This window comes from Dipodomys merriami, unplaced genomic scaffold (genome assembly GCF_024711535.1).
Source record: "Dipodomys merriami isolate MVZ:Mamm:240054 unplaced genomic scaffold, mDipMer1.0.p SCAF_38, whole genome shotgun sequence".
Lineage (NCBI taxonomy): Eukaryota > Metazoa > Chordata > Mammalia > Rodentia > Heteromyidae > Dipodomys > Dipodomys merriami.
This window is the reverse complement of record NW_027205381.1, coordinates 7,696,274-7,724,226: the sequence shown is the minus strand read 5'-3', so window position 1 is coordinate 7,724,226 and position 27,953 is coordinate 7,696,274. Positions and strand designations below refer to the sequence as shown.

The following is a 27,953-nucleotide window of genomic DNA, read 5'->3' as shown; positions in this document are numbered from 1 at the left end:
AATGCATGGCACCCACAAACAGAAAGCTAAATGAATTCCAACTGAGGGAAAAGGAATCCAGTGAAAAAGTAGTCATTCAGCTAAAGGATATGAGAGAAGATAATGAAAACCAAATCAAGGAAGTAAAAGTCATACAAGATCTAGCCAGGTGCCAATGGCTCACGCCTGTAATCCTAGCTACTCACATGGCTGAGATCCTAGGATCGCAGTTCAAAGCCAGCCCATGCAAGGAGAGTCTGTGAGACTGTTATCTCAGTTAATCACCAGAAAACCAGAAGTGGTGCTGTGGCTCAAGTGGTAGAGCGCTTGCTTTGAGCTGAAGAGCTCAGGGACAGCACCCAGGCCCAGAGTTCAAGCCCCATGACTGACAAAAAAAAATCATACAAGATCTAAAATAAAGCTCCAATGAAGAGGAAAGTCTTGATAGCTGAATGGATGATGTAGAAGACAGTCTCAGGAATCAAGGATTATAGAGAAAAAGGGAAAATTTATCCCGAACAAATCCAAGAAACAATAAAGGAGCTTCAGGAACTACAGGATTCAGTCAGAAGGCCTGATTTAAGACTGATAATGTAAGCCCAAGAAGCTCCCTTCCAATGGCTTAGCATACTCCTTCCCCTTTTCACAGCTTAGCATGCTCCTTTCCTAGGGAACACTAGGCCCATTTAGTACAGGCAGTAAATAATCAGCCTCCAACCCCCCTTTTCCTTGAGATGGCACTCCTCTGGGACGGCTACCACCATATAAGGCAGCAAGAGCCCCTTAGAGTGACCTTCAGGTCTGGGCAGCTGCAGGGCCCATTATCTACTACTTGGGCAGCAGCCATAAATCCTAGTCTGCCATGATGAAGCCCCTGGTCCACGCTGGTGTCTCCACCTCCTATCCCCTTCTAGCCCCTTCTAGCCTCAGTAGGTTATATAGATCACCTCAGATAATAGCTGGCATGTCTCTGACTCCTCTCTTGTGAGAAGGGGTCTTGCTGGTCCCTTTACTGGCAATACACCTTTTCTTTGTTCTTTGAACCTGGATGTCTGTGTGGGTTTCTGTCAAAGTCTAATATACTCTAACAGATAATTATTAAGAATGGAGAAAGAAGGCAACTAAAGGGATAGAAAATATACTTAACAGAATTCTAGCAGAGAACTTCCCAAACATCCAAAAGGATAGGCCCATTCAGATATAAGAAGCCTTTAGAACTCCAAACAGAATGGACCAGAAAAGAACAACCCATTGGCACATTGTAATCCACACAGGATCAATAGAGATTAAGGAAGGGATCCTTAAATCTGTTAGAAAATATTAATTACTTAGAAAAGAAAAACAGAATAACTACAGATTTCTCAGCAGAGACCATGAAAGCAAGGAGAGTGTGGAATGATGTATGCCATGCCTAAAAAGCAAACCACTACCAACCAAGAATACTGTACCCAGCCAAACCTTCCTTCATAGCTAATGTACAAGTAAAAACTTTTAATAAGAAGGAAAAATTGAAACAGTTTATGTCCACTAAATTAGCACTACAGAAGATACTGAAACACATCCTACATATAGAAAACCAAAAACACTCTAGTGACAGTTTTGGGTTTTTTGTTGTTGTTGTGTTTTGGTCTGTCGTGGGGCTTGAACTCTGGGCCTGAGCACTGTTCCTCAGCTATTCAGCTCAAGACTAGTGCTCTACCACTTGAGCCACAGAGCCACTTCTGGCTTTTTCTTTTATATGGTGCTGAGGAATTGAACCCAAGGCCCCATGCATGCGAGGCAAGCACTCTACCACTGAGCCACCTTCCCAGACCTATAATGACAGTTATAATTCTCAATATTAATGGACTTAACTCTCCAATTAAATTACATACATTGGCTAGTTTGATCCAAAAGCAAGACCCATCTGTTGCAGACACTGGCAAAGTGTGAACAAAGGCTCCATAGCCATTGACTCCAAACCTCAGGGCTGCAAGTACTTGCCCTTTTCTGGTTTGAGGAAGTGTTCCTTTCAGCTTCAGGGCCTAGGGGCTTATGTCCTTTACTGAAGGAGGTTGGTGAACAAATATTGATTGAAGTAGAATGGGGAAGGATGTGTCCTAGATGGAAGGATGGAACAATATTATGCAAGCATTTGACAGATATAAAAAGTGCATATTGCTGAGGCTTTTGCAGGAATAATCAGAGTGTGCCATCGGCCATTTCTGCATCTCCTTCATTATCATCTCCCTGCCTCTCAGAGTCTTGCTCATGCTGTGGCTGGACTGCAGCACCCATCCATCTGCTGTCTTCAAGGGACACATTTTGCCCACAAAAACAAACATTGTGCAAGTGAAAGGCTGGTATAAAATCTTTCAAGCAAATGGTTCCCATAAACAGTTTGGAATAGCAATACTAATAAATAAAATAGACTTCAAATTAAGATAGTCTACATATTATATAGAAACAACAATTATTCAAAACAAATCCAAGAAATAAGAATTGTCCTTCAGGTGCTTCAAGACTCAATCAGAAGAGCTAATTTAAGGTTAATAAATATTGAGGAAGGTCAAGAGAAGGAAGCTAAAAGGATAGGAAATACATTTAACAGAATTCTAGCAGAGAACTTCCCGAACATCGAAAACAATAGGTCCATTCAGCTACAAGAAGCCTTTAGAGCCTCAAACAGACCAGACAAAACCAGAACACCCCACCCGAAGCACTGTAATCCACACAGGATCAATAGAGATCAAGGAAAGTATTCTTTTTTGGGGGGGGGAGGGTCCAGTCATGGAGCTTGAACTCTGGGCCTGGGCGCTGTCCCTCAGCTCTTCAGCTCAAGGCTAGCGCTCTACCACTTGAGCCACAGCGCCACTTCCAGCTTTTTTCTTTTTGCTTATGTGGTGCTGAGGAATTGAACCCAGGACTTCAGGCATGCAAGGCAAGTGCTCTATCACTGAGCCACCTTCCAAGCCCAAGGAAAGGATTCTTAAAGCTGTCAGGGAAGGCGGGTGCTGGTGGCTCATGCCTGTAATCATAGATACTAAGGAGGCTGAGATCGGAGGGTCGTGGTTCAAAGCCAGCCCGGGCAGGAAAGTCCGTGAGACTCTTATCTCCAATAAAAACCACTAGAAATCTGGAAGTGGCCCTGTGGCTCAAGCAGTGTAGTGCTCATCTTGAGCTGAAGAGCACAGGGACAGAGCCCAAGCCTAGAGTTCAAGCCCCACAACTGACAAAAAAAAAAAAAAAGCTGTCAGGGAGAAAAGATTAATTACATATGAAGGAAAACCAATCAGAATAACTACAGCTTTCTTAGCTGAGATCATGAAAGAAAGGAAAACCCGGAAAGGGGTATGCAAATTTAAGGCAAACAACTACCAACCAAAAATAATGTACTTCCCAAAGCTTCACAATTTATGGACAAATAAAAACTTTCCACAGGGAAAAACTGAAACTATTTATCTCCACAAACCAGCATTACAGAAGATATTTAAAGATGTACTACATATAGAAAACCAACAAGAACACAATATTGGCAGAGAAATGGCCCCTTCCAGAGAACCAGATAAATACTGAAAGAATCGATGAGGCATATCTACTCAGAGGATGAATAATATGTCAGGAATTACCAAACACTTCTTCATCCTAACTCTCAATTAATATTGAGATTATTAAATCACATAGATTCAGTAGTTGGACTCAAAAGCAAGATCCATCCGTTTGCTGTCTTCAAGAGACACATCTTGGGGCTGGGAAGGTGGCTCAGTGGTAGAGCACTTGCCTTGCATGCATGAGGCCCTAGTTTCGATTCTCCAGCACCACATAAGCAAAAAAAAAAAAAGAGAGAGAGAGAGAGAGACACATCTTGCCCACAAAAACAAATATATTCTGAAATAGAAAGGCTGGAATAAAATCTATTAAGCAAACTGCCTTGATAAACAGGCTGTATTTGTAATACTAATATAGGATAAAATAGACTTCAAATTAAAATTAGTGAAAAGAGATAATGAAGGACATTGTATACTAAAAAAGGGATCTCTCCTGATGCTGGTGGCTCACACCTGTAATCCTAGCTACTCAGGAGGCTTAGATCTGAGGATTGCGGTTCAAAGACAGCCCAGGCAGGAAAGTCTGTGAGACTCTTTTTTTTTTTTGGGGGGGGGGGTTCCGGTCATGGGGCCTGAACTCTGGGCCTGGGCGCTGTCCCTCAGCTCTTCAGCTCAAGGCTAGTGCTCTACCACTTGAGCCACAGCGCCACTCTGGCTTTTTCCTTTTTTTGCTTATGTGATGCTGAGGAATCAAACCCAGGGCCTCATGCATGCAAGGCAAGCGTTCTACCACTGAGCTGCCTTCCCAGCCCATCTGTGAGACTCTTATCTCCAGTTAACCACCAGAAAACTGGAAGTTGTGCTGTGGTTCAAGTGGTAGAGTGCTAGCCTTGAGCTGAAGAACTCAGAGACAAAGCCCAGGCCCAGAGTTCAAGTCCCACGACTGAAAAAAAAAGTAAATAAAAATAAAAGGATCTTTCCTACAGGAGGATATAACAATTCTAATTGCTTATTTACCAAATGCTGGAACACCTAAATTCATCAAACAACTGCTACTTACCCTGATCCAAACACATTGACAGCTCATGATTTTAGCACATCCTTCTGGATAGAGCAACCTAGCAAAAAAACTCAACAGAGAACCCTCAGAACTAAATATTTGCACTGACCAGTAGACTTACAGACATCTACAGAATATTTCCCCCAGCAGCATCAGAATATACATTCTCTCAACAGCGCATTCTTCAAAATATATCATATTTTAGGTGAAAACAAATCTGGGCAAATTCAGAAATATTGAAATCATTCCCTGAATTCTGTCAGACCACAACAGAATAAAATTACAGTTCAACACAAAACGCCAACATAGAACATTCTCTAACTCATGGAGACTGGAAAACACATTGTTGAATAACCAGTGGGTTATTGAATAGATCAGAAGGGAAATTCAAATTATTTATGGAATTTAACAAAAATTTAACACAACATATCAGCTCCTCTGGGACACAGCAAAGGCAATATTCCGAGGAAAATGTATAGCTCTGAGTTCTTACTGTAACAAATGGGAGAAATATCAAATCAACAATTTAATGATGCATCTTAAGCTCCTTAAAAAGGGGAGCAAGTCAGATTCCAAACCAATAGAAACAAATAATTAAAATTAAATCAGAAATAAATGAATTAGAGACAAAAAACATAGAAGGAATTAGAACAAAGAGTTCATTCTTTGAAAAAGTTAACAAAATTGACAGACCCTTAGCAAATCTGACCAAATAAAAAGAAGAGAACACACCCAAATAAATCAAATCAGAGACAAAATGGAAACCATATCAGAAACAAGCAAGATTCAGGACATTGTAAGGGAATACTTTACATATCTTTATGGTAAGAAATTGAAGAATCTGGAAGAAATGGAAGAATTTCTAGCCAATATCAATATGCCCCAACTAAACTAAGATTTAAACCACCTAAATAGATCCATAACAAATAATGAAATAGAAATGACAATAAAAGACCTCCCATCCAAGAAAAGCCAGAACCAGATGGATTCACAACCGAATTCCATAAAGCTTTCAAAGGAGAACTCACTCCAGTACTTTTCAAACTCTTCAGTGAATTGAAAGTGAAAGATCACTACCAGACTCATGAAGCCAGCATAACCCTCATCCCCAAACTAAATAGGGACTCATCAAAGATAGAGATATATAAACCTATTACATTGTTAAACACTGATGTAAAACTTCTCGGTAAAATTCTGGCCATCTGACTTCAACTAACTAAAAACTCACACACTATGATCAAATAGGGTTGTAAACCATCCAGGGATGGTTCAATATACGAAAGTCAATTAATGTAATTCAAGACATCAACAGAAGAAAGGCCAAGAACCACATGATCATCTCAATAGATGCAGAAAAAACACTTGACAAGATTGAACATCCCTTTATGATAAAAGCTCTAGGAATCATTATAACAAGGGCTGTGCTCTCTCTGCTCTTTTCTAGCTCTTTCTCAGCTCTTTCCCACCTCTTTCCCAGCTCTTTCCCAGGCCTTTCCCAGCTGCGTGGAGGGCCAACATGGCCTGGTGCCAGCCAGAAAGATGAATAAACCTACCCCTTACCTGAATACCACGTGCGTGGTGCTGTTCTTACTCGGCTATCTCTTTTTAAAAACCTAACATAAATGGTGCCGTGACTCGGATAAAGAGCTTAAAGTCAGTATAGGTGGGATTCCTCTCTGGTTTTTTTCCTCTTTTTTCTTTTTTTGTTTGTTTTTCCCTTTTTGCTCTGAGGAATACCCATAGTTCTGACGGCCTTTTGCGAATCTGTCTGTCTGCTGTGGACACAGTGCATTGATACCATTGCTGGCCTTCACATCCACGTCCACACCATTTCTCTACTCTGGTGAGTGAATCTACTCTCTATGGTTCTCTGTTGCTCAGTCCCTGTCCAGACGTGGCACCACGCTAGAGAGCTCCTAGGGCCTTTAGCTGAAAGGCCGGTCACCTCTGAAGCTGAGGACGCTTGGTTTTGGGGGCTTGGCCATTTCTCTCTAGAGGGCTCTGGGAGAAGTCGGGACGCCACTTCTGCCTGGTCAGCTCTCCTTCACTCACCAGACTGACTCTCCTACACATTTAATGGGGTGTTGCGAATCACGCCCGAGCTGTGAAACCCCTTTGAACTGCCTTCTGCACTCCCTGGAAAGCCAGAGCACATCATTTTTATGCCATTCTCAGATGTAGACAGTTTTTGCCACTGCAATGGTAAATGATCAGAAGTCTGTATACTTTCAGGCTCTCTTTGCTCTCTCTCTGCCAGTCATATCCAACTTTCTCTATCTCTCCCTTTCTCTTTTCTACATTTTGGCTTGTGCCCTGAAGAGTGAAACACAGGCTGGGTCTCTGGGACCCCCCTCTAGGTTCCCTCTCAAAGGCTAGCCAATGTAGGCTTGATCTATTTGTTCAGGGTTTCTTTGCATTTTTTCAGAAATTTGCCATCTTGAATTGGCCATCTTGGCCACATGGTGGGTTAAGGGTTTGGCCCCATCTGACCCTTAACCTTTCACCAAGCTTACTACTCCATCCAGCTATTCTAAGGTGCCTTGCTAACAAGTTGCTCTTTTCACAGGCCCTGGTAACTGAGGCCCAACCATCTGATGTGCTTTGTTAGCAAAGATGTCTCAACATTGTTGTCAAAATTTTAGGTTTTGAGTTTTTCCTTTTTTGTTTTGTGTTGTGTATTCTACTGAATACATGGTTCCAAAATACTGGGCATATCTGTGCTAAAATTCTCATCACATGTCATGAGTTTTGTCATTTCAGAATATTTGTTGGCAATTCTTGATAAGGACCAGGTAAGCTCTACTTATTATATTTGATCTCCTTGTTGCTTTTATTGGAAATAATAAAGGGCTTTTGTGGCAAAGATTTCAGTTCAAAGCCAACCTGGGCTGAAAAATCCCTAAGACTCCATCTCCCAACTAACCTGCAAAGAGCCAGGCTGGAAGCATGGCTCAAGACTCTTACCTATAACCAGCCAAACACTGGAAGTGCTATTGCAACTCAATGTGGTAGAGCACTAGCCTTGAGCAGAAGTGCTCAGGGACAATGCCCAGGCCTTGAGTTCAAACCTTCTTGACTACCAACTGGGACAAGCCATCCCAGCAACGAGCACCTAGACTCAGCCAGTCTGGGGAACAAGGGAACATGGAGAGGAGTAAGAGGAGATGATGTCACATCAGCTACTTTGTGCCTGCCCTTTCAAAATTAACTAGAGCCAGGAGGTCAGTAGAAGTAAGAAGCCTGCCCATCCAATGTCTATACCTGTCTACCTATTAACTGAACAGGAATTTATATTCTTGCCTTTGTCATCTGACTTCTCTACTTAGTCGCCAGATGTCAGAAGTAGCTAGGGACATTTCTACCAACATTTTCAGCCCCAAGTCCTTCCTTTTGTCATTTATTTGCTCTCTAGTATTTTTTTTTCTAGCCCCTCAATGCTCATAAGACTTCTCTAGACTTCATCTAAGGACTCACACCACCAAGGGACAGCTGCTGCTCACTGCCTTCTCTGGGAGGGGACAAAATTCCAGCCTTTTACCTCTATTGTTCACGCCCCTTGTCAGCAGGAAGTAGCCGGAGAGAATCTACGCCCTATTTCAAGATTATTAAAAGGCTGGAATGTAAGATCCGCTCCTGGATAGCTAGCAGACTCCACCCTCCTCACAGCAAAGTCTCCACCCAGTACCTGTGTTACCTAGGCAATTGGGACACCTGGAAGAGGTCACATCTGCATCCGCTGAGGTCACATCTGAATTTGATGTGGCCACACCTTTCTCTGCCCATACCCTAGATAAGGCCTAGCCCAGGCCCAGACGCCCTCTCGCTGCTCTTTTCTAGCTCTTTCTCAGCTCTTTCCTTCTCTTTCCCAGCTCTCTCTTCTCTTTTCTAGCTCTTTCTCAGCTCTTTCCCAGGCCTTTCCCAGCTGCGTGGAGGGCCAACGATGAATAAACCTACCCCTTACCTGAAAAAAAAAAAAAAAAAAAAACAAGGGCTGCACATGACAAGGCACAGTTCCACTTCACCTGTTAATTAGACATAAGTTTCTCTCAGATTTGTTGTCTGCCCAGGCTGACTTTATTTTATTTTATTTTGTCAGTTGTGGGGCTTGAATTCTGGGCCTGGGAGCTGTCCCTCGACTCTTCAGCTCAAGGCAAGCACTCTACCACTTGAGTTACAGCACCACTTCTGGTTTTCTGGGGGTTTTATTGTAGATAAGAGTCTCATGGCCTTTCCTGCCTAGGCTGGCTTTGAATCTCAATCCTCAGATCCCAGCCTCCTGAGTAGCTAGGATTACAGACGTGAGCCACCAGCACCAGGCTTCCAGGCTGACTTTAAATGATGATCCTCAGATCTCAGCCTCTTGAGTAACTAGGATTACAGGTGTGAGCCAATTGAACCAGATCCAACAGCTGTTCTTTATTTTATTTTATTTTATTTTTTGGTGCCATTCCTTACACATGAAGTCAGGTCCTGTGCTGTGTCCCTAAGCTTTTTTTGCTCAAGGCTAGTATTCTACTTTAGACACAGCTCCAGTTTTGGTTAACTGAAGATAAGAGTCTCACAGACTTTCTTGCCCTGGCTGGTTTTGAACCATGATCCTAAGATCTCAGCCTCCTAAGTAGCTAGGATCATAGTTGTGAGTCACCAGTGCCCAGCCCAACAGCCATTCTTAGGAACAGTATCAGACTCAGGCTCTTATTCCTTAGAGATGGGTTTTTCTGTCATTCATATGAGAAATCCCCCTAGAACAGCAGAGCAACTAGGTCAGGCTGGGAAAATCAGAATAGGAAGGGAAAGGATGCATGAGCATCACTTGTAACCTTTTGATCAGCTATAGTGATAGGTTTAATTTTTATTTTTGTTTGCTTTGATAAAGGATTCTTTTATGTAGCCTAAGCTGGCCTTCAACTTGGCATCTTCAATTCATCAGTCTGCTTATGACTGGGATTATAGGTGTACACTATCACAGCTGACTTTTATTTTATTCTACTAGTCTTCCCCTTGAACATTTCTCCTAGGAATCCTGAAGTGCTTATTCTAAAACTTATTATTTGAGAAAGTGGGTCAAAGGAAGGAAGGAAATAAGACAAAAAAAGAAATTTAGCTAAATGGAATAAAAAAAATCCTTTGAGTAAGTAATAGTATTCCATCCATACCTGACCTTTAGAGCTGAAGAATTCATCCGTTTAGCTGTTAGGACTATTGAAGGCTGAAAATTCTCCTCTGAGTTGCTCTCTGAAAGTTGTCATTAATTAAGAGAACAGCTGGAGGGGCTGGGAAGGTAGCTCAGTGGTCGAGTGCTTACCTTGCATGCATGAGGCCCTGGGTGCGATTCCTCAGCAACACATAAGCAGAAAGCTGGAAGTGGCACTGTAGCTCAAGTGGTAGAGCACTAGCCTTGAACTGAAGAGCTGAGGGACAGCACCCAGTGCCAGAGTTCAGGCCCCACAACTGACAAAAGAGAGAGAGAGAGAGAGAGAGAGAGAGAGAGAGAGAGAGAGAGAGAGAGAGAGAGAGAGAGAGAGAGAGAACAGCTGGACACTGATGGTTCATACCTGCCTATAATCCTAGCTATTCAAGAGGATAAGATCTGAGGGTCATGGATCAAAGAAGAAAAGCCCAGGCAGAATCATCTTCAATTAACCAGCAAAAAGCTGCAAGTATACTGTAACTACCTCTGTACATGGCCTTTATAATAACAATAAAAGTATACATTACTTTTTTTTTTTTTGAGTCCAGTAGTGGGGCCTGAACTCTGGGCCTGGGCGCTGTCCCTCAGCTCTTCAGCTCAAGGCTAGCGCTCTACCACTTGAGCCACAGCACCACTTCTGGCTTTTTGCTTTTTGCTTATGTGGTGCTGAGGAATCGAACCCAGGGCCTCAGGCATGCAAGGCAAGCGCTCTACCACTGAGCCACCTTCCCAGCCCCTGTACATTACTTTTATAGTAACAAAACTAAGAAAAACAAGCTGGGTGTTGGAGGCTCATGCCTGTAATTTTAGCTACTCAGGAGGCTGAGATCTGAGGATCACAGTTAAAAGCAATGAAAGACTACGTGAGACATTTATCTCCAATTAACCAATAGGAAACTGGAAGTGGAGCTGTGGCTTAAAGTGATAGAGCACTAGCCTTGAGTGAAAAAGCACACAGATCGTGCCAAGGCCTTGAGTTCAAGCCCAACGACAGACAAAATAAATAAAATAAAATAAGACAAAAAGAAAAGAAAAAAGAAAAAAAGCTCATCCCCAGGCACATGAAGATTCATCAAGCATGCTCTCCTTGTTCCCTGTTAACATATATATCTGTTATCCATTTAAAAAATCTGCCTATGTTAAGCCAGGTGCTGGTGACTTACACCTGTATTCCTAGTTACTCAGGAAGCTGAGATCTGAGGATTGTTGTTTCAAGCCAGCCCAGGCAGAAAAGTTCCAGATTCTTTTTGTTTGTTTGTTTTTGTGCGGGTCCTGGGGCTTCAACTTAGGCCGTAGGCACTATTCCTGAGCTCTTTTTTGCTTAATACTAGCATTCTGCCACTTGAGCCACAGCTCCACTTTGACTTTTTTAGTGGTTAATTGGAGATAAGCATCTCACAGACTTTCCTACCTGGACTGCCTTTGAACTGAGATCCTCAGATATCAACCTCCTCAGTGTGAGCTACCAGTGGCCAGCTCTGTGAGACTCCTATCTGCAAGTAACCAGCAAAAAACTAGAAGTAGAGCTGTGGCTCAAATGGTAGAGTTCCATCCTTGAGCACACACACACACACACACACACACACACACACACACACACACACACACACACGGTAGAGTTCCATCCTTGAGCACACACACACACACACACACACACACACACACACACACACACACACACACACACACACACACACACACACACACACACACACACGGAAAAGAAACAAGTATCTTTGGTAGGCCAGGACTCATTGTACCTGGTAGTAAGAGACAGGAACTTGAGTGCTGGCTACTGCTTGAGGTGCAGCTTTAGGTTCTGGAGTGGAAGAGCTTGCCTGCAGTGAAAAAGAATTGGCAGGAAGACCTCTGGCCCAAGCAACTGCTAGGTTCAGTTCTATGTGAACACATGTTTATTCTATCACAAGGACCACATGTCACTGACCCCTGATAGAGCTCAGTTGCCCAGGGAGAAACTGCAGCCAAGTCCTATCCTGCCTTACTGAATTATACTCTGCTACCTCCAAGTTTTTCTTTCCATAGCCAACAAATGACAAGTGTGGCCTGGGTTTATCTTTTTTTTTTTTGCTGGTCGTGGGGCCTGAACACTGGGCCTGGGCACTGTCCCTCAGCTCTTCAGCTCAAGGCAAGTGCTCTACCACTTGAGCTATAGCGCCACTTCCAGCTTTTTCTGCTTATGTGGTGCTGAGGAATAGAACCCAGGGCCTCATGCATACAAGGCACGCACACTACCACTGAGCCACCTTCCCAGCCCCTGGGTTTGTCTTTTTTATCTTTGGTATTCAGTGTTTATGCCAAAACACACGTCTTGGGTGCCATTGTGTGTTCCCAGATTTATATAGAGACATTAAAACACCATCTGGAAAAGTAAATGACTTTTGGAAGCCTATAGAGAATGTGCCAGATGGAGGTTTATAAGGCTCTTGTTCCTGAAAGACCTGCATCTAAAAATCCTCAAGTATAAAGAAAAAAAAAATCCATCCAGTAATCCTAGTCTTCATTATCAGTAAAATGTACATACATCAGCTTACATAGAATAATAAAGTTTTTGTGGTGGTTGTTAGCTATTTTTGTAGATATGGGGAGAGAAACTAGGGCCTCCTGCATACTAGGTAAATAGTAGTGAACCACCACACCCCAGCCCTGAAAACCTATAGTGATATGACAGTGTGACACACTGAAGAACAGCTCCGAAGTACCAAGTCTCAATGTTTGGGGGATGATCACTGGGATATGTGTTTACTTGCTATGGAAAGAGCACCAGGTGATGGCTTTGCTTGTTGTCACGTGATCACTCTGTGTGTGTGTGTGTGTGTGTGTGTGTGTGTGTGTGTGTGTGTGAGTGTGTGTGTGTGTGTGTGTGTGTGTACTTGGGCTTGAACTTAGGGTCTGGGCATTGTCCCTGAGCTTTTCTTGTTCAAGCCTAGTGCTTTATCTACCACTTGAACCCCAGGTCCACGTCTGGCTTTTTGGAGGTTAATGAGATAAAAGTCCCACAGACTTTCCTGCCTGGGCTGGCTTTGAACTGAGAACTCTAGATCTCAGCCTCCTGAGTAAATCTAACTAGGATTTACAGTTGTGAGCCACTAGTGGTTGACTGTCATGCTTGTGTCCACATAAAGGAAGTCTGGAGAAGGTAGAGGGACTGGGGTAGCAATGGTTCCCAGGAACTCTGAGAGTCTTTTTTTTTTTTTGTCGGTCTTGGGGCTTGAACTCTGGGCTTAGGCACTATCTCTCAGCTCTTCAGCTCAAGGCAAGCGCTCTACCACTTGAGCCACAGTGCCACTTCTGGTTTTCTAGTGGTTTATTGGAGATAAGAGTCTCTCGGACTTTCCTGCCTCGGCTGGCTTTGAATTGTGATCCTCAGATCTCAGCCTCCTGAGTAGATAGGATTACAGGCGTGAGCCACCAGCTCTCAGCCACTCTAAGAATCTTATCAATTTGGGCTGAGTTCTTCAGAGACTGAAGCTGGTCCCAAGGAGAGTTCATTATGCGCCTTCAAGTTCACTTACACAAGTGTATGCTAACAAGCTAGTAAATACAGAGGCTGATCCCTGCATCCTTAGGAATGGTACCACTGCCCCCCTCTCCTGGTGCCATGATCTTAAAGATCAAGCTTTTTAAAAAGATTGATGGGTAATGGCTAGTCAGGTTGTGGACTCAGGGTTTCCTATATAGGGGAGGAGGCTGATACCTGTTGAATTTACTGCCCCACATTGCTGGCTTCAGACTACTGCAGCCTGTGTCTTACAGGTGGGCCAGTGTGTCCCTTTGAATTACTAGAATGAACTACCTGACATGGGCTACTATGGAAGTAAAGGGAGGTGTATTTTGGCTTATGGTTCCAGATGGTCAAGTCCAAGATTGGAAGGCACTTTTTTTTTGTTTTTGGGTCCGGTTGTGGGGCCTGAACTCTGGGCCTGGGCACTGTCCCTCAGCTCCTCAGCTCAAGGCTAGTGCTCTACCACTTGTGCCACAGCACCACTTCCAGCTTTTTTCTTTTTGCTTATGTGGTGCTGAGGAATCGAACCCAGGGCCTCAGGCATGCAAGGCAAGCGCTCTACCACTGAGCCACCTTCCCAGCCCTGGAAGGCACATTTATTTGAGCATGGTTGGAGTGTTGCTTGAGAGTTGAGAGAGCAAAAGAGAGAGAGAGATAGACAGATAGACAGAGACACAGAGACAGAGAGAGAGAGAGATGACCCAAGCCCTACAGCTCTCTTCAGGAACACATCTTCAATGACCTAAGGAGGACCACAAGGTCCTCCTTCCTACTTCTATTTTTGTGTGGTATTGATGTTTGAACTCAAGACTTGTGCTTGCTAGACATACAGATGTCCTGCTATTTGAGCCACTTAATTTTTTAAAATGTTTTTTTATTGTAAAAATAGTGTACAGAGGGGTTACAGTTACATGAATAAGGTAATGAGTGCATTTCCTATCAAGCATTGTTATCTCCTCCTTTGTTTTTCCCCTACCATCCCTTCCCTACCCCCCCCAAGTTGTAAAGTTCATTTTCTACATCTTATTGTTACAATGGGTCATCCTGTATTCTTGTTTCAGTATTTTGTTATTTCCTTCCCCTCCCCAAATTAGAAAAATGTATATACAAGATGCAGGGCACCAACAACATAATCTGTTATTTGCTCTAGTTTTTTCCTGATAGGATCTTTTGGTCAAAGTTAGCCTTGGACTGTTATCCTCCTACCAATGCCGCCTGTAGTGCTGAAATTACAGATGAGCACCACCATATCTGGCTTGTTTATTGGGGTTAGGTCTTGCTAACTTTATGCTGAGCCTTAAACCTTGCTCCTTCAGATCTCTGCCTCCTGAGTAGCTGAGATTACAGATACGCATCATGGTGCCTAGACTACAACCCTACCTCTTGAAGTCCACAGCACCTCCAAAGATTGTCCCCTAGGGGATAAAGCTTACAGATGGACCTCTAGGGACAGTGTCCATATTCAAAACATAGCAGGTAGCTTGTGATTTTTTTCTTTCCCTTTAGCTTTTTTTTCTTTGGGTCCAGTCTGGGACCTGAACTCTGGGCCTGGGCTGTCCCTCAGCTCTTCAGCTCAAGGCTAGCACTCTACCACTTGAGCCACAGCGCCACTTCCGGCTTTTTTCTTTTTGCTTATGTGGTGCTGAGGAATCGAACCCAGGGCCTCAGGCATGCAAGGCAAGCGCTCTACCACTGAGCCACCTTCCCAGGCCCTCCCTTTAGCTTTTATATGCAAATTTTTTGCCTCCTCTCCTTTCTTTCCACGTCATTTGGCTGTTTTTGAAACATGTTTTTTTTGGGGTTGTTTATAGTGCTGGGGGACCCAGACCCTCATCAATCCACTCTACTTCTGAGCAACATATACCCCAGCTCTAGAAATGTTGTGAAAGCAAGTTCATTTTGTATTTTTACACAGGTGATATTCCAATATTTTAAAATTCAATGGCTATACAAGGAAGGCTGGGCACCAAAGCCTCAAACCTGTAAGTCTAGCTACTGAGGAGGCTGAGATCTGAGGATCATGGTTCAAAGCCAGCCCCAGCAGGAAAGTCTGTGAGACTCTTATCTTCAGTTAACCAGCAAAAAGCCCAAAGTGGAGCTGTGGCTCAAGTTGTATAGCACTAGCCTTGACCAAAAAAGCAAGAGGACAGTGCCCAGGCTCTGAGCCCTGAGTTTAAGTCCCAGAATTGGAATGTGTGTGCAAGCACACACACACACTTACATACACACACGCACTCCTGTGTATCATCTTAAGTCATAAGCCAACACACATTCAAAGGGTGAACATACAGATTCCACCTCTTGGTGGCAAGATTTGCAGACACACATTGGCAAGAGGGAGTCCTGATTCATGGTGTCAGGGGCCACATGAGATGGATGCAATCAGCCTCTCTATTGCTCATTCCTAGCTCTAGAAAAGTATATAGTGTGCCTGACAATGGACATGAATGAGTTTTTGAGTAGGTGACTGAGAATTTTTGGGAGGTTTTCTTACTACCTGAAAAAATGCTTAGAAGGTATCTGCTCTTCTAAGGATACTCACTTTTGTTCTACAGCTTATTTTCCTCCAATTTCTCCCCCGGTCCCAATCTAATTATTGGAAGAAAGTGGGACCCCAAATCTTGGCTCCAGTGATTTCCTCTTTTTACATTTCAACAGGACAACCTCTGTGGTTCATGGCTGAACAGATTTTTCCTGGGATGGGCAGTCTATGGAAAGCAATCATTTAGTGATCACATTGTCTTTTGTGTACACTGTCAATTTAACAACTTAAAGTGCAAATAGTAGCCTTCAAATAAATCACCATTTTTTTTTTTTTTTGTTGGTCGTGGGGCTTGAACTCTGGGCCTGGGCGCTGACCCTCAGCTCTTCAGCTCAAGGCGAGCGCTCTACCACTTGAGCTACAGCGCCACTTCCGGTTTTCTGGTGGTTTATTGGAGATAGGAGTCTCTCGGTCTCTCCTGCCCAGGCTGGCTTTGAACCGCAATCCTCAGATCTCAGCCTCCTGAGTAGCTAGGATTACAGGCGTGAGCCACCATCACCCGGCCTAAATCACCATTTTTGCATGTGCTGTGTATCACTATAAACATCTGTTGATTGTATTTATTTTCCAATTGAAAACAAGTCTTAATATCCAACTTTGTTCTCTGTAACTCATTTCTTGACCGAGTGCATATCCTTATAAATCCTTACAAGTGACATATAATACATTCAGTTTATTCAAAAGTGTATGTAGGAGTCCTCTCAGCAGTGAATTCAATTTGACTCACTTGTTATAGTTAGATTTCTGTTGCTATAACAAACTACCTGAGGCTGGATGATATAAGTGATAAAGATATCTTCTATCTATCTATCTATCTATCTATCTATCTATCTATCTATCTATCTATCTAATTCAGCTTACAGTTTTGGAGTCTAGACCTCTAAGATTGTGTGATCCCATCTGTTTGGACACTGATGGGGGCCTCATGGCACATGCATCGCAATGGAAGGCACACTTATACAATAAATCATGTGGTGAGACAGGAAGCCAAAAAGATTTAGGAGCCAGTTTTGCTTTCTTTATTATTTGCTGTTGGTAGAATAAACTTTCTCTGTGAAACCAGCAATAATCCTTGCCAATTGGCTGGTACTCTCATGACCTAATTGTTTTCCACTGGGCCCAACCTCTTCAAGGATCATACCTCATCATCATCAAACTAGGGACCAAGCTTCCAGAACATGGAACTTTGTGGGACACAGTCAAATGATAGTCACACCATAGCATTTGCTCTGCAGGTTCTGCATACTCCATCTAAGTTCCACATTTATATAATTTAGTATTCCTAGCTATGAGCTTCCTTTAGAACCAGGTTTCTGATCTTAACATAGGCTTGGGTGTTCTCTCCTTCCTTTCCTTCTTGTTATTAGCAATCCAAATGTTTAATTCCTTCCTTTTTTTTCTCCATTAGTTTACATTATTATACAGAGTGGGATTTCATTTCTAAATATCCACACATATTTTCAAGGTATTCTAATCCATTTCACCCCTCCCATCACTCAGTCCTCTTTTCCCCCCTTCCTAAAACAATTTCAACAGGTTTCACAATGGCAAATAGTTTCACAATGGCAAATAGTCCACTTCCACCATATTCAACCATCCTCATCCTTCTTGCAATTCCTTCTTTTTAAGCCAATTTTACATGTATTATTATTGTTGTTGTTGTTGTCGGTTGTGGGGCTTGAACTCTGGGCTTGGGCGCTGTCCCTGAGCCTCTTTGTGCTCAAGGCTAGTGCTCTACCACTTGAGCCACAGTACTACTTCCGGCTTCATTGGAACTATGAGTGTCACGGTGACTTTTCTGCCTGGGCTGGCTTCAAACTATGATCCTCAGAGCTCAGCCTCCTGAGCAATTAGGATTACATGTGTGAGCAACTGGCGCCCGGTTCCAGGGTCAATATTCTAAATCAAATTTCTGTGACTTAGATCTCAAAAAGAAAAGTACAAGTGAATCCCTGTGGATTATGTGGCCGTGCATTTAGGAGACGAGCCAGTTGGCTGGTAGGATTTAAAATGTCCCTACCAGGGCTGGGATGTAGCTCAGTGGCAAAGCGCTTGCCTAGCAAGTGCAACGTCCTGGGTTCGATCCCCAGTACCAAAAAAGAAAAGACAAAAAAAATACAGTTAAAAAAACCCCCAAACATAAAATGTCCCTACCATTCAGAAACATTAAGAGAATTGTGCAAAAGTTCTGTAGCAGAACTCTTTTGGAGGGGGTGGGGGGGGGTTGAGGCTTGAACTCTGGGCCTGGGGGCCAGAACTCTTCTGCTCAAGGCTAGCGCTCTACCACTGAGCCACGTGGCCAGTTCCGGTTTTATGTTGGTTTATTGGCGATAAGAGTCTCAAGGACTTTCCTGCCCCAGCTGGTTTTGAGCCGCGATCCTCCGATCTGAGCCTCCTGAGTTGTTAGGATTACAGGCGTGAGCCACCGGCGCCTGGCTGTAGCAGAAATTTTATGGCAAGAGAATAAGTCGACTGTAGAGCCAAATTCAAATACCGAAGGCTGACGTCCGCTCGCGGTTCTGCCAATCGGCGAAGCCGCGGCCTGCAGGGGCTGTCCCAAGAGCGGGGCCAGCGCGTGAGGGTGGGCCCAATGCGAGGGGCGGGGCTTCCTCCCAGAGAACATGGTGGCCACGGGCACCGGCGCTCTAGGATGCCTCCGCCTCAACTCGGTGGCCGGAAATCCTCCGGCCCTCGCCTTCAGGAAGCGGAAGTCAAAGGCGACTAGCCGCGGGCTGTAGCACTGAGACCGGCTGGGCCAGCGGCGCCGCGGGAGAGGCGCGTGTCGGCCTCTCACTGGCGCAGCCTCCTCCGTTGTCGCCGCGTCCCGCCCCTCCCAGGCGTCGTCGCAGGCACTGTCGTGGACGAAACGCGGCCCGGGCATGGGGGACGCGAGCGCCGCGCGTGTCGCGGCTGCGCGGCAGGTGACAGGTACTTGGGGCTGGCGTGGGAAGGCCTCGTGGACGGAGCGGAGGTCGGAGGCGTGGGGTACCTGGAGGCGCGAGGTGCCCGTGCCACCTGGGGCTTCCGTCTCTGTCCGGACTGAGTTTTCCCCTGCAGTGTCACAACCTTCCCCGCCGTTGCAACTGACTCAACTTGTCCCCAATGGCCTTGCGAAGACGCCGTCGGGGCCCCGGGCGGCCCCGGGCTCTCTTCACGGTGTCCGGGGCCGCGCCCTTGCTACACTGAGATCCAGCCTGGCCCGGCTGAGGTTTGGGCCCAGCGCGGTGTGGGGCGCCGGCGGAGGATGTCCCGGCCAGTTCACAGGATGAGTTCCGCCCGTCCCGGTGGTCGGCAGCTTTGGTTTACTGACAGTTTGTGGGCCGCTATTGGACGGTCAGTTTCCCTCTTAGTGTGAATCCTGCCGACGAACAAGGCTCGCTTACATCGCCAGTGTGTTACGGTCGGGTTTCCTCCTTTGCCAAAATCTTCAACTTGTTTTGCGTTTGTTTTCTCACTTGAAAAGGAGCACATTTTGTCCAGCTTAAGACTTGGGTCTTCCACCTGGCTGTGTTTTAGAACCGTTTATCGGTGTAGTTGCCAGCCAGTTTTAGTATGAAGTGCCTTCTTTTCTAGAAATAACTTCTACACTGGCTAGCATTTGAAGACATTTTAAATAGCATGCGACTGTTGGAAGTCTCAGATAATGTAGCCTTTCTACTTGGCTTGCTTTTAATAAACTTGGCTGAAACTTTTTTTTTAATGCTAGTTCTGGAGCTTGAACTCAGGGCGAAGTTTCTGTCCCTGAGCTTTTTTGCTCTAGGCTGGTTCATCACCTTTTGCCAGTCCTCTGCTTGAACTCCTATCTCTAATTCGGAAGTGAAGCTGTGACTCCGTTCAAGCCCCCGGACTGGCACCAAACACCCCCGCTCCCAACAATAAACATATACCATATATACTTAATTTTTTCCTGTATCCTTTTCTTTTTTTTTTTTTGCTCTTTTCTTTTTGAGACAATGTCTCCTTATATAGCTTAGGATGGCCTGGAATTTGCTATGTAGTTCAGTCCCTAATGCTGGGATTACAGGCATGTACCACCACATCCTTCTTTAGTTTATTTTTCTGTAGATAAGTGAACCGGAGTATATTTTAATAGAAATGTACTAGAATCTTAAAGATTAAGTTGGTCCTAGAGATTGTTAGAGTGTGTACTGTTTATCCATCAACCACCACCAATGTATTGCCACATTGAATATTCTGACATTTGTTGTCATTCAGATGATTCAACTTTATCAGCAACATTTAAGAATCACTAGGATCAGAATTGGATCTCATAAAATGAAGGCATCCTTAAAAGACCACTTCAATGAGGTTCTTATCTCTTTTTCTCTGGACATTTTCTTTTTTCCTTGGTTGTGGGGCTTGAACTCTGGGCTTGGGCACTATCCCTCAGCTCTTCAGCTCAAGGCTAGCACTCTACCACTTGATCCACAGTGTCATTTCCGGTTTCCTGGTGGTTTATTGGAGATAAAAGTCTCATAGAAGTTCCTGCCCCAGCTGACTTTGAACCATGATCCTCAGATCTCAACCTCCTGAGTAGCTAGGATTATAGGTGTGAGCCACCAGCGCCCAGCTTCTGGATATCTTTTCCTCTGCTATTACCTGTGGAGTCAAGTATATGTGATTAGACTGGCAAACCTCTTCTTGAATACACAGCTTTCATCTTGTTTTTTCATCTTATTCTCATCTCTAATGGTAACTCTCTTCAAGAACATATACTTTCAAACAATGCAAAGGATGGTTGGGTTAGTCATATGCACACAGGATTTTCATTTTTACTCTGTTTACAGTCCAAGACTGTGTATGTACACACATATGTGTAGCAGTATGTCAGTACTGGGTACTGGGCTTGAACTCAGGTCCTCATTTGATCTGCTTTCTCATTCATGGCTGGTGCTCTACCACTTTATTTTCTGGCTAAGAATCAGTTTTGTCTTCTGGAAGGCTTTGAACCTTGAACCTCAGATCTCAGCCTTATTTTCATAATTCTCAGCTGGAATTATAAATGAGAGCCACTATTTAGCTCAGTCCTAATGTCAACCATTATTGACACTTCCTTTTTATGTTGTTACTTTCATTGATGGATGAAGCCTGGATTTATTTTTATTGTGAATGCTTCCTGCATTCCAGATATGCTTGACATGGTGATGATGATGGACAAAACTCGTTGCTCTTGAGGAGTTTGTATACAGTTCCTGAAGCCACCCTAAGTAGAGATCTGTCATGCTGATTGGGAAATTGGCTTTTGTCCTAGCTTCAGGCCTGCTCTTCTGTTTTTTGGTTGAAACTATTCCTCTGTGTCATTTGTGAGAACTTGGCCTATAGGAAAGCTGTGGACTTGCTTTAGTTCTTACAGTAAAGCACGCTGCACAATCTGCACCTGTACAATTAGATTGTTACCTCTTCTAAAACCATATAGCTTTGGGATATAGCATGATACTGAAAACTTCCAAAACAAGCTGATAGAGGGTCCAACATTGCCATTATTAGTTGCCCAGTGTACCTATGGATGAAAGAGTAAAAGCCCTCTGAGCTTTCATTGGCTTATCTTTAAAGTGGTGATGGCAATACTTCATTTGTAAAACATATTCATAGAATACCTACTGTGTACCAGGCACCATGCTGTTCTGTGGTTAACAAAGTAGACACGGTTTTAGTCTTCATTTCTTTTTTTTTTTTTTTTTTTTTTTTTTGGGGTCTGGTCGTGGGGCCTGAACTCAGGGCCTGGGCGCTGTCCCTCAGCTCTTCAGCTCAAGGCTAGCACTCTACCACTTGAGCCACAGCGCCACTCCGGCTTTTTTCTTTTTGCTTATGTGGTACTGAGGAATCGAACCCAGGGCCTCAGGCACACAAGGCATGCGCTCTACCACTGAGCCATCTTCCCAGCCCCACGGTTGTAGTCTTCAAAGAGCTTCAGTCTCTTGGTTATTGTGTGTGAAGATTAGGTCCCGTAGTATACATAGAGCACCTAACATGCTTTCTGTCACTGCTTGCTGTCTGCCTGGTGTTACTCTCTAGCTACTTCAGTTACATAAAGATTATAGTCAGAGATTATGGAAGGAGGCCTTTTCTTTTCTCCTAGCCACAAAGGACATGCATATTTTCCAAGGTATGTTTTTGGTGATGTGCCAGTCTATACTTTGGAAGGTATTTTTTCTTAGGATAAAATGTCTTACTACAATGGTTCTGGTACAGTTCTTGGCACTTTACAAAGTTATTTTCATATTACCATTTAATTCTCACAGTGATCCTCTGTAGAAGATGCTGTCATTCCTTTTTTATAGCCTGGGAGATACAGAGCCAGGGAAGATAGCTATTTACTTATGGTTGAGCTCCTAGTAAGGCAGATATCAGTAGTATCAAAGTTTGAGCCCAGCCTAGAGAAAAAAATTACCAAGTCCTATCTCAACAAATAAGCTGAATGTGGTAATACAAAGCTGTATTCCTAGGAAAGTAGAAGAATAATGGTCTGAGGTCAGCTCTAGGCAAAAATTGGAGACCTTGTTTGAATAATATCTAAAGCAAGAGTGCTAGGGGCAAAAAGCAAAAAAGTAGCAAATTCAGGAATTGGTCACAGCTTGCCTGACCCTCATAACAGATTTTCTCTTTTTATGAACCGTGTTTTATCATATAGAGCAGGCTTCCAAGGCCACAATGCACAGGCATAGGGAATGTCTGAAGTTGTGTGTAAAAGTCTCTAAGAAATATCAGTAGCTTTACTAAATTCTGATCCATATGCCATATCCACCTTCCTTCAGCCAGGAATCAGTGCTCCTACATTGCGCTATCAGAGTTCTCGTGTGGTATAAAGCTGTTTTTAGTAGGTTTTAATTTTTTGCATGTGTCCTTTTTGTTTCTGTAGAACCTATGATAATAGTCTATTTTTTAGAACTTTTTTTTAGAACTTCAGATAGGATATTCAGATTATTTTTGTTTGTTTCTACAGGAGCTGGCAGTGTCTTGTTTTCAGATTCTTTTAAAAGTCACTTTTCTATTTGCTGTAATTTATGTTGCCTTTGCCTGTTACTCTTCAAAGACTGTGTATTGCAAGAAGCAGCAGGTTAGCACAAATGATAATACTTTCAATAAAAAAGAAGCTACTAATTCCCCCAAAGAAGCTATTGCTGACCTTTTCCCTCATTAGATTACATAAGCACCACGGACCCACAGGGGTGAGACTGTAAGGTCTTAGTGGACACTATCATTCAGAAGTACAGGAATGGCCTGTGCTTTCGACTTTTAGCCTCTTGGTCCCACTCTGTCTGATGGGACCTGGATGCTCATTTTTTGAGCAATTTCACATTGTTGCCCACTGACTTTGAATTCTAAGGTTGAAGCAATCTGAACCTGTCTCAGCTTCCTGTGTAGCTGGGACTATAGACTTGCACCACCAGGCCTGACTTTTTTCCTATTGTTTTGTACTAGGAGTTGAACTTAGGCCCTCACATCTACTAGGCAAACACTCAACCTGTGGATGCTGAGCTTTTACACCTCAGGGGGAATATCTAGCAAGGTTCTGTTATGCAGGTCTCTGGCATGAAAAATCAGACAGAGGAATCTGTAGGTGCCTCTTTCTGGAAATGGCCTGGACAGGTTTAGAGAGGCTGCCAAGGGGAGCCAGAGACTGCCTGCTGTGGCCATGCGGCATACTGGACACCCGGCTTCCACATCTTGTAGGTGGGGTAGTAGGCCTGGGAAGCATTGAATTCTTATATTTGCTCATTTCAGAATGAGTAGCATTTTGAGTCCCATTATAATTGTTTTCTGTAACATGGTACCATTAACTTGGTGGCCTAAAACAACAGAAATTTATTGTCTCACAGTTTTGAAGGCTTCAAGTCCTATGTGGTTTGGCAGCACTGCTTTCCTCTAAAACTGTGTGGGGTGGTTTTTTCCTTGTCTTCCAGCCTATGGTAGCCCTAGGAATCCCTAGGCTTGCAGTGTCTGTCTCTGTCTTCATCTGGTATTTTCCCTGTGTCTGTTCACACAATTTCCTTCTGTGTGTCTGTCTCCAAGTCCAAATTTCCTCTTTTTGTAACACCAGCTATATTGGACTAGACTGTCCCAATGACACCATCTTAACTTGATCATCATTGTAAATGCTCTACTCCAAATAAATAAGTGCATCCTAAACATTTTTTTTGAGGATAAAGTTCATCCTGTGACACCCATTTATTATTTTAGTTTCATCTGTCTCAGTTTTTTTCTTGTGTTTTATAAAGTATGGTTGATGGAACCTCTATGTAACTAACTCGCTTTAAAATATAGAGTACTCAAAAGTGCTTTGAAACCTCAGTAGGGAAGAATGTAATAAACTACTCACCCTTAGTTTTGTATCAGTTTGTCAGGTGTTTAGCAGGTATCTGTTGGAGGCTAAGTAATAAGTGCTCTTTTTCTTCAGAAACATTTTCTATGTCTATAACTTTAATGTTACTTTGTGTTTCAAAGTATTAAAGTTGTTTCCTATCTGTAAGAACTAAGAACTTAAAATAGGGAGAAAAGAGAACTAAGAATTTAACATTATCTTTTTCCTTTTTAGGGCTTTGCTATAAAATGGGAATCCTGATTGCCCTCACTGGGTTGTGGCTGCTCTCCTCAGTAAAAGCAGATTCAAAAGCCATTACAACCTCTCTCACAACGAAGTGGTTCTCTTCACCACTCTTGTTAGAAGCCAGGTAAGGAGACATTTTTCTCTTTCACGTTTTTTAAATGCAGGCGTTGGTTCTGTTACTAAATGAATGTTTATGAGCTTTTTAGGCAGGGTGATTATATTTTCAGATGCATTTATTAAGATTTCCTCACACACACAGGATCTATCTTTCAGTTGCACAGGCTCAGCAACATTTAGGAGCTTCATTAGACATTTTCTATCTATCTATCTATCTATCTATCTATCTATCTATCTATCTATCTATCTATCTATCTATCTATCTATCTATCTCTCACATTTTTCCCACAATAACTATATCTTAGAGGTTTTTCCATATCAGTTTGTACACATTTCAAATATTTTCTCTACCGCATAGTATCCCATCATACAACTATAATATTTTTAAATTTGCATATGTTAACTTTACTAAAATGAATTTCCTTATGAAGTTTTCATTTTGATCATATTTACCTCTCCATCAGGATGCTTCTTTTAGCCAGTCTTGGAGCTTGAACTCAGGGCCTGGATACTGTCTCTGAGCTTTTTTGCTCAAGGCTAGCACTTGAGCCACTCCAGTAAGACTTTTTCTGGTGGTTAATTAATTGAAGATAATAGACTCATGGACTGTTTTGCTTGGGCTGGCTTTGGACTGTGGTACTCAGATCCTGGGAAGCTAGGAATATAGATGTGAGCCACTGTCCACGATGCATTTTTTTTTTTTTTTTTTTTTTGGGTCCGGTTGTGGGGCCTGAACTCTGGTCCTGGGCGCTGTCCCTGAGCTCTTGAGCTCAAGGCTAGCGCTCTATCACTTGTCACAGCGCCACTTCCGGCTTTTTTCTTTTTGCTTATGTGGTGCTGAGGAATTGAACCCAGGGCCTCAGGCATGCAAGGTAAGCGCTCTACTACTGAGCCAACTTCCCAGCCCCAAACAATTCTAACTTTTTTTTTGGGGGGGGGGGTCTGGTTGTGGGGCCTGCACTCTGGGCCTGGACGCTGTCCCTCAGCTCTTCAGCTCAAGGCTAGCACTCTACCATTTGAGCCACAGCGCCACTTCCGGCTTTTTTCTTTTTGCTTATGTGGTGCTGAGGAATTGAACCCAGGGCCTCATGCATGCAAGGCAAGCGCTCTACCACTGAGCCAACTTCCCAGCCCGCATTTTTAAGCAAATCAAGAAGTTATCTTGCCAAATGTCACTGGCTCACACCTACTCAAGAGGCTGAGATCTGAGGACTGGGGTTTGAAGCCAACTAGAGCAGAAAAATCCAGAACATTCTTACCTTGAATTAGACAAAAAGCTGGAAGTGGAGGTGTGGCTCAAATGGTAGAATATAAATGTGTGTGAGAGGCCCTACCCCAGTATTGGCGCGCGCACACACACACACACACACACACACACACTCTCTCTCTCTCTCTCTCTCTCTCTCTCTCTCTCTCTCTCTCTCTCAAAAGAATTCATTTTAGAGTGGATGTGGTAGCTTATGCCTAATTCTAGCACTTGGGAGGCTGAGACAGGAGGGCTGGTAAGTTTGAGATTAGTCTCAAGAAAAAACCAAAAAAGTTATCTAGGTCTGGTGACTTAGGCCTGTAGTTCTAGGTTCTTGGTAGTTGGAGGCAGGAGGATTGTGAATTCTAGGCTAACACAAGCAAAAAAGGCAGGGAGACCTTGTGTTTAAGTTGAAATGAAGACAAAAAGGACGGGGGCACAGCTTAGGTGCTGCAGGGTAAAAGGCCCTGACTCCATTACTAGCAATACAAAGCAAGGTAAGATAAAATCTGGATAGCAATTTTCATAAAATTAGGATGTGTCTTACAATTTATAAAATACAGTATACTCAATGATTCTTGGAAAAGTATGCTTTTTATATAGCATTTGCAATATCAGTGCCCTGAGATACCACTTTTTTTTTTTGTCTAGTCGTGGGGCCTGAACTCTGGGCCTGGGTGCTGTCCCTCAGCTCTTCAGCTCAAGGCTAGTGCTCTGCCACTTGAGCCACAGCGCCACTTCCGGCTTTTTTCTTTTTGCTTATGTGGTGCTGAGGAATTGAACCCAGGGCCTCAGGCATGCAAGGCAAGCGCTCTACCACTGAGCCACCTTCCCAGCCCTGAGATACCACTTTTTTTTTTTTTTTTGCCAGTCCTGGGGCTTGAACTCGGGGCTTGGGTACTGTCCCTGAACTGCTTTTGCTCAAGGCTAGCACTACTTGAGCAGTAGTGCCACTTCCTGCTTTTTCTGTTTATGTGGTACTAAGGAGTCGAATCCAGGGCTTCGTGCATACCAGGCAAGCACTGTACCGCTGAGCTACATTCCCAGCCCAGAGATACCACTATTTATAGCCAGGTTTTATGTTTATGTATAGAAATTTATTTTTGGTGTTTCTCAAACAATATGTAATTAGGCTATCAAGATAATCTTTCCAAAGGATAAATGTAAGTAGATCAACAGCAAGTAACTGCTAAGTCTTTGTTTTTGGTTTTTCATGGTACTGGGAATTGAACCCAAACACTATGACTTCAGCTATTCCCTAAGTACTTTTTTTTTTCCCAGTTTGTTTTTGAGACAGAGTCTTGCTACCTTTTTACCCAGTTGGCCTTGAATTTCAGTTAGTCCTCCTAAGTGGTTGTGGTTACAGGTATATGTTACTGTACTTGGCTTAGTCTTAAGTGTTTGATTCTAGAAAATTGAACTGCCAGAATAATTCAGTTATTTTTTTAAATCTGTCTCTGTCATCTTCAAGTTAAAATTTTGCCTTCTAACATTTTCCCCCTAATTCCTTGAACAATATGAGTGAAGCATTTTGTCATATTGATTGTATGAGTAAGTTGCCTTCCTAAGAAAGAAATGTCATTTGGTATTGCTAAGAGGATTTGAGGGAACCTGCTCAGGAGCTTGACAGACTTTCTGCTTTCTCTTTTCCGTATCTCCTGATTCCCCACAAAGAATCAGGGGGAAAGTGAATGAATAGATGGATGGATGGATGGATGAATGGATGGATGGATGGATGGAAGAGAAACAGGGAAGGGAGTAGAGTGGGCTAGCTCACTAAAACCCCACACACATAGTGCTCACAACTGCACTCTACCACACCACTTGCTCCTCTCCTCCCCTTCCAGAGTTTTTTCCTGGTTAATTGGAGACTAGAATCTCTCATACATTCCCAGGCTTCTTTGAACCATGATTCTTATATCTCAGTGTCCTGAGTAGCTGAGATTATAAGTGTGAGCTAGGTTACAGTTGTGAGCCACTGATCCATGGCAAAGGTCTTTTTTTTTTTTTTTTGGTACTGGTTCTGGGGCTTGATAGACACTATAGATACTTGAGCTTTTATGCTCAAGGCTAGAGCTCTGCCAATTGAGCTACAATTTCATTTGCAGCTTTTTAGTGATTAATTAGAGATAAGAGTCTCAAGGACTGTCCTTCCTCAGCTGGCTTCAAACTGCAATCCTCAGATCTCAGCCTCCTCAGTAGGTCGGATTACAGGCATAA

The 27,953-nt window shown here is 43.4% G+C and overlaps 1 protein-coding gene across 2 annotated transcripts in view; it reads left to right on the top strand.

The window, feature by feature from the left end:
- Uggt1 (UDP-glucose glycoprotein glucosyltransferase 1) overlaps positions 1-27,953 on the top strand; it is a 158,195-nt gene that overhangs the window by 25,085 nt on the left and 105,157 nt on the right. Inside the window, exons 1-2 of one of the 2 annotated variants that reach the window (XM_069989475.1) lie at positions 18,581-18,750; positions 24,359-24,494. In XM_069989475.1, the coding sequence (XP_069845576.1) occupies positions 18,702-18,750; positions 24,359-24,494 (185 nt within the window). In that variant the 5' untranslated portion in view covers positions 18,581-18,701. Of the gene's footprint in view, positions 1-18,580; positions 18,751-24,358; positions 24,495-27,953 lie in introns of those variants that run through there. The other variant, XM_069989476.1, reaches the window with a different exon arrangement.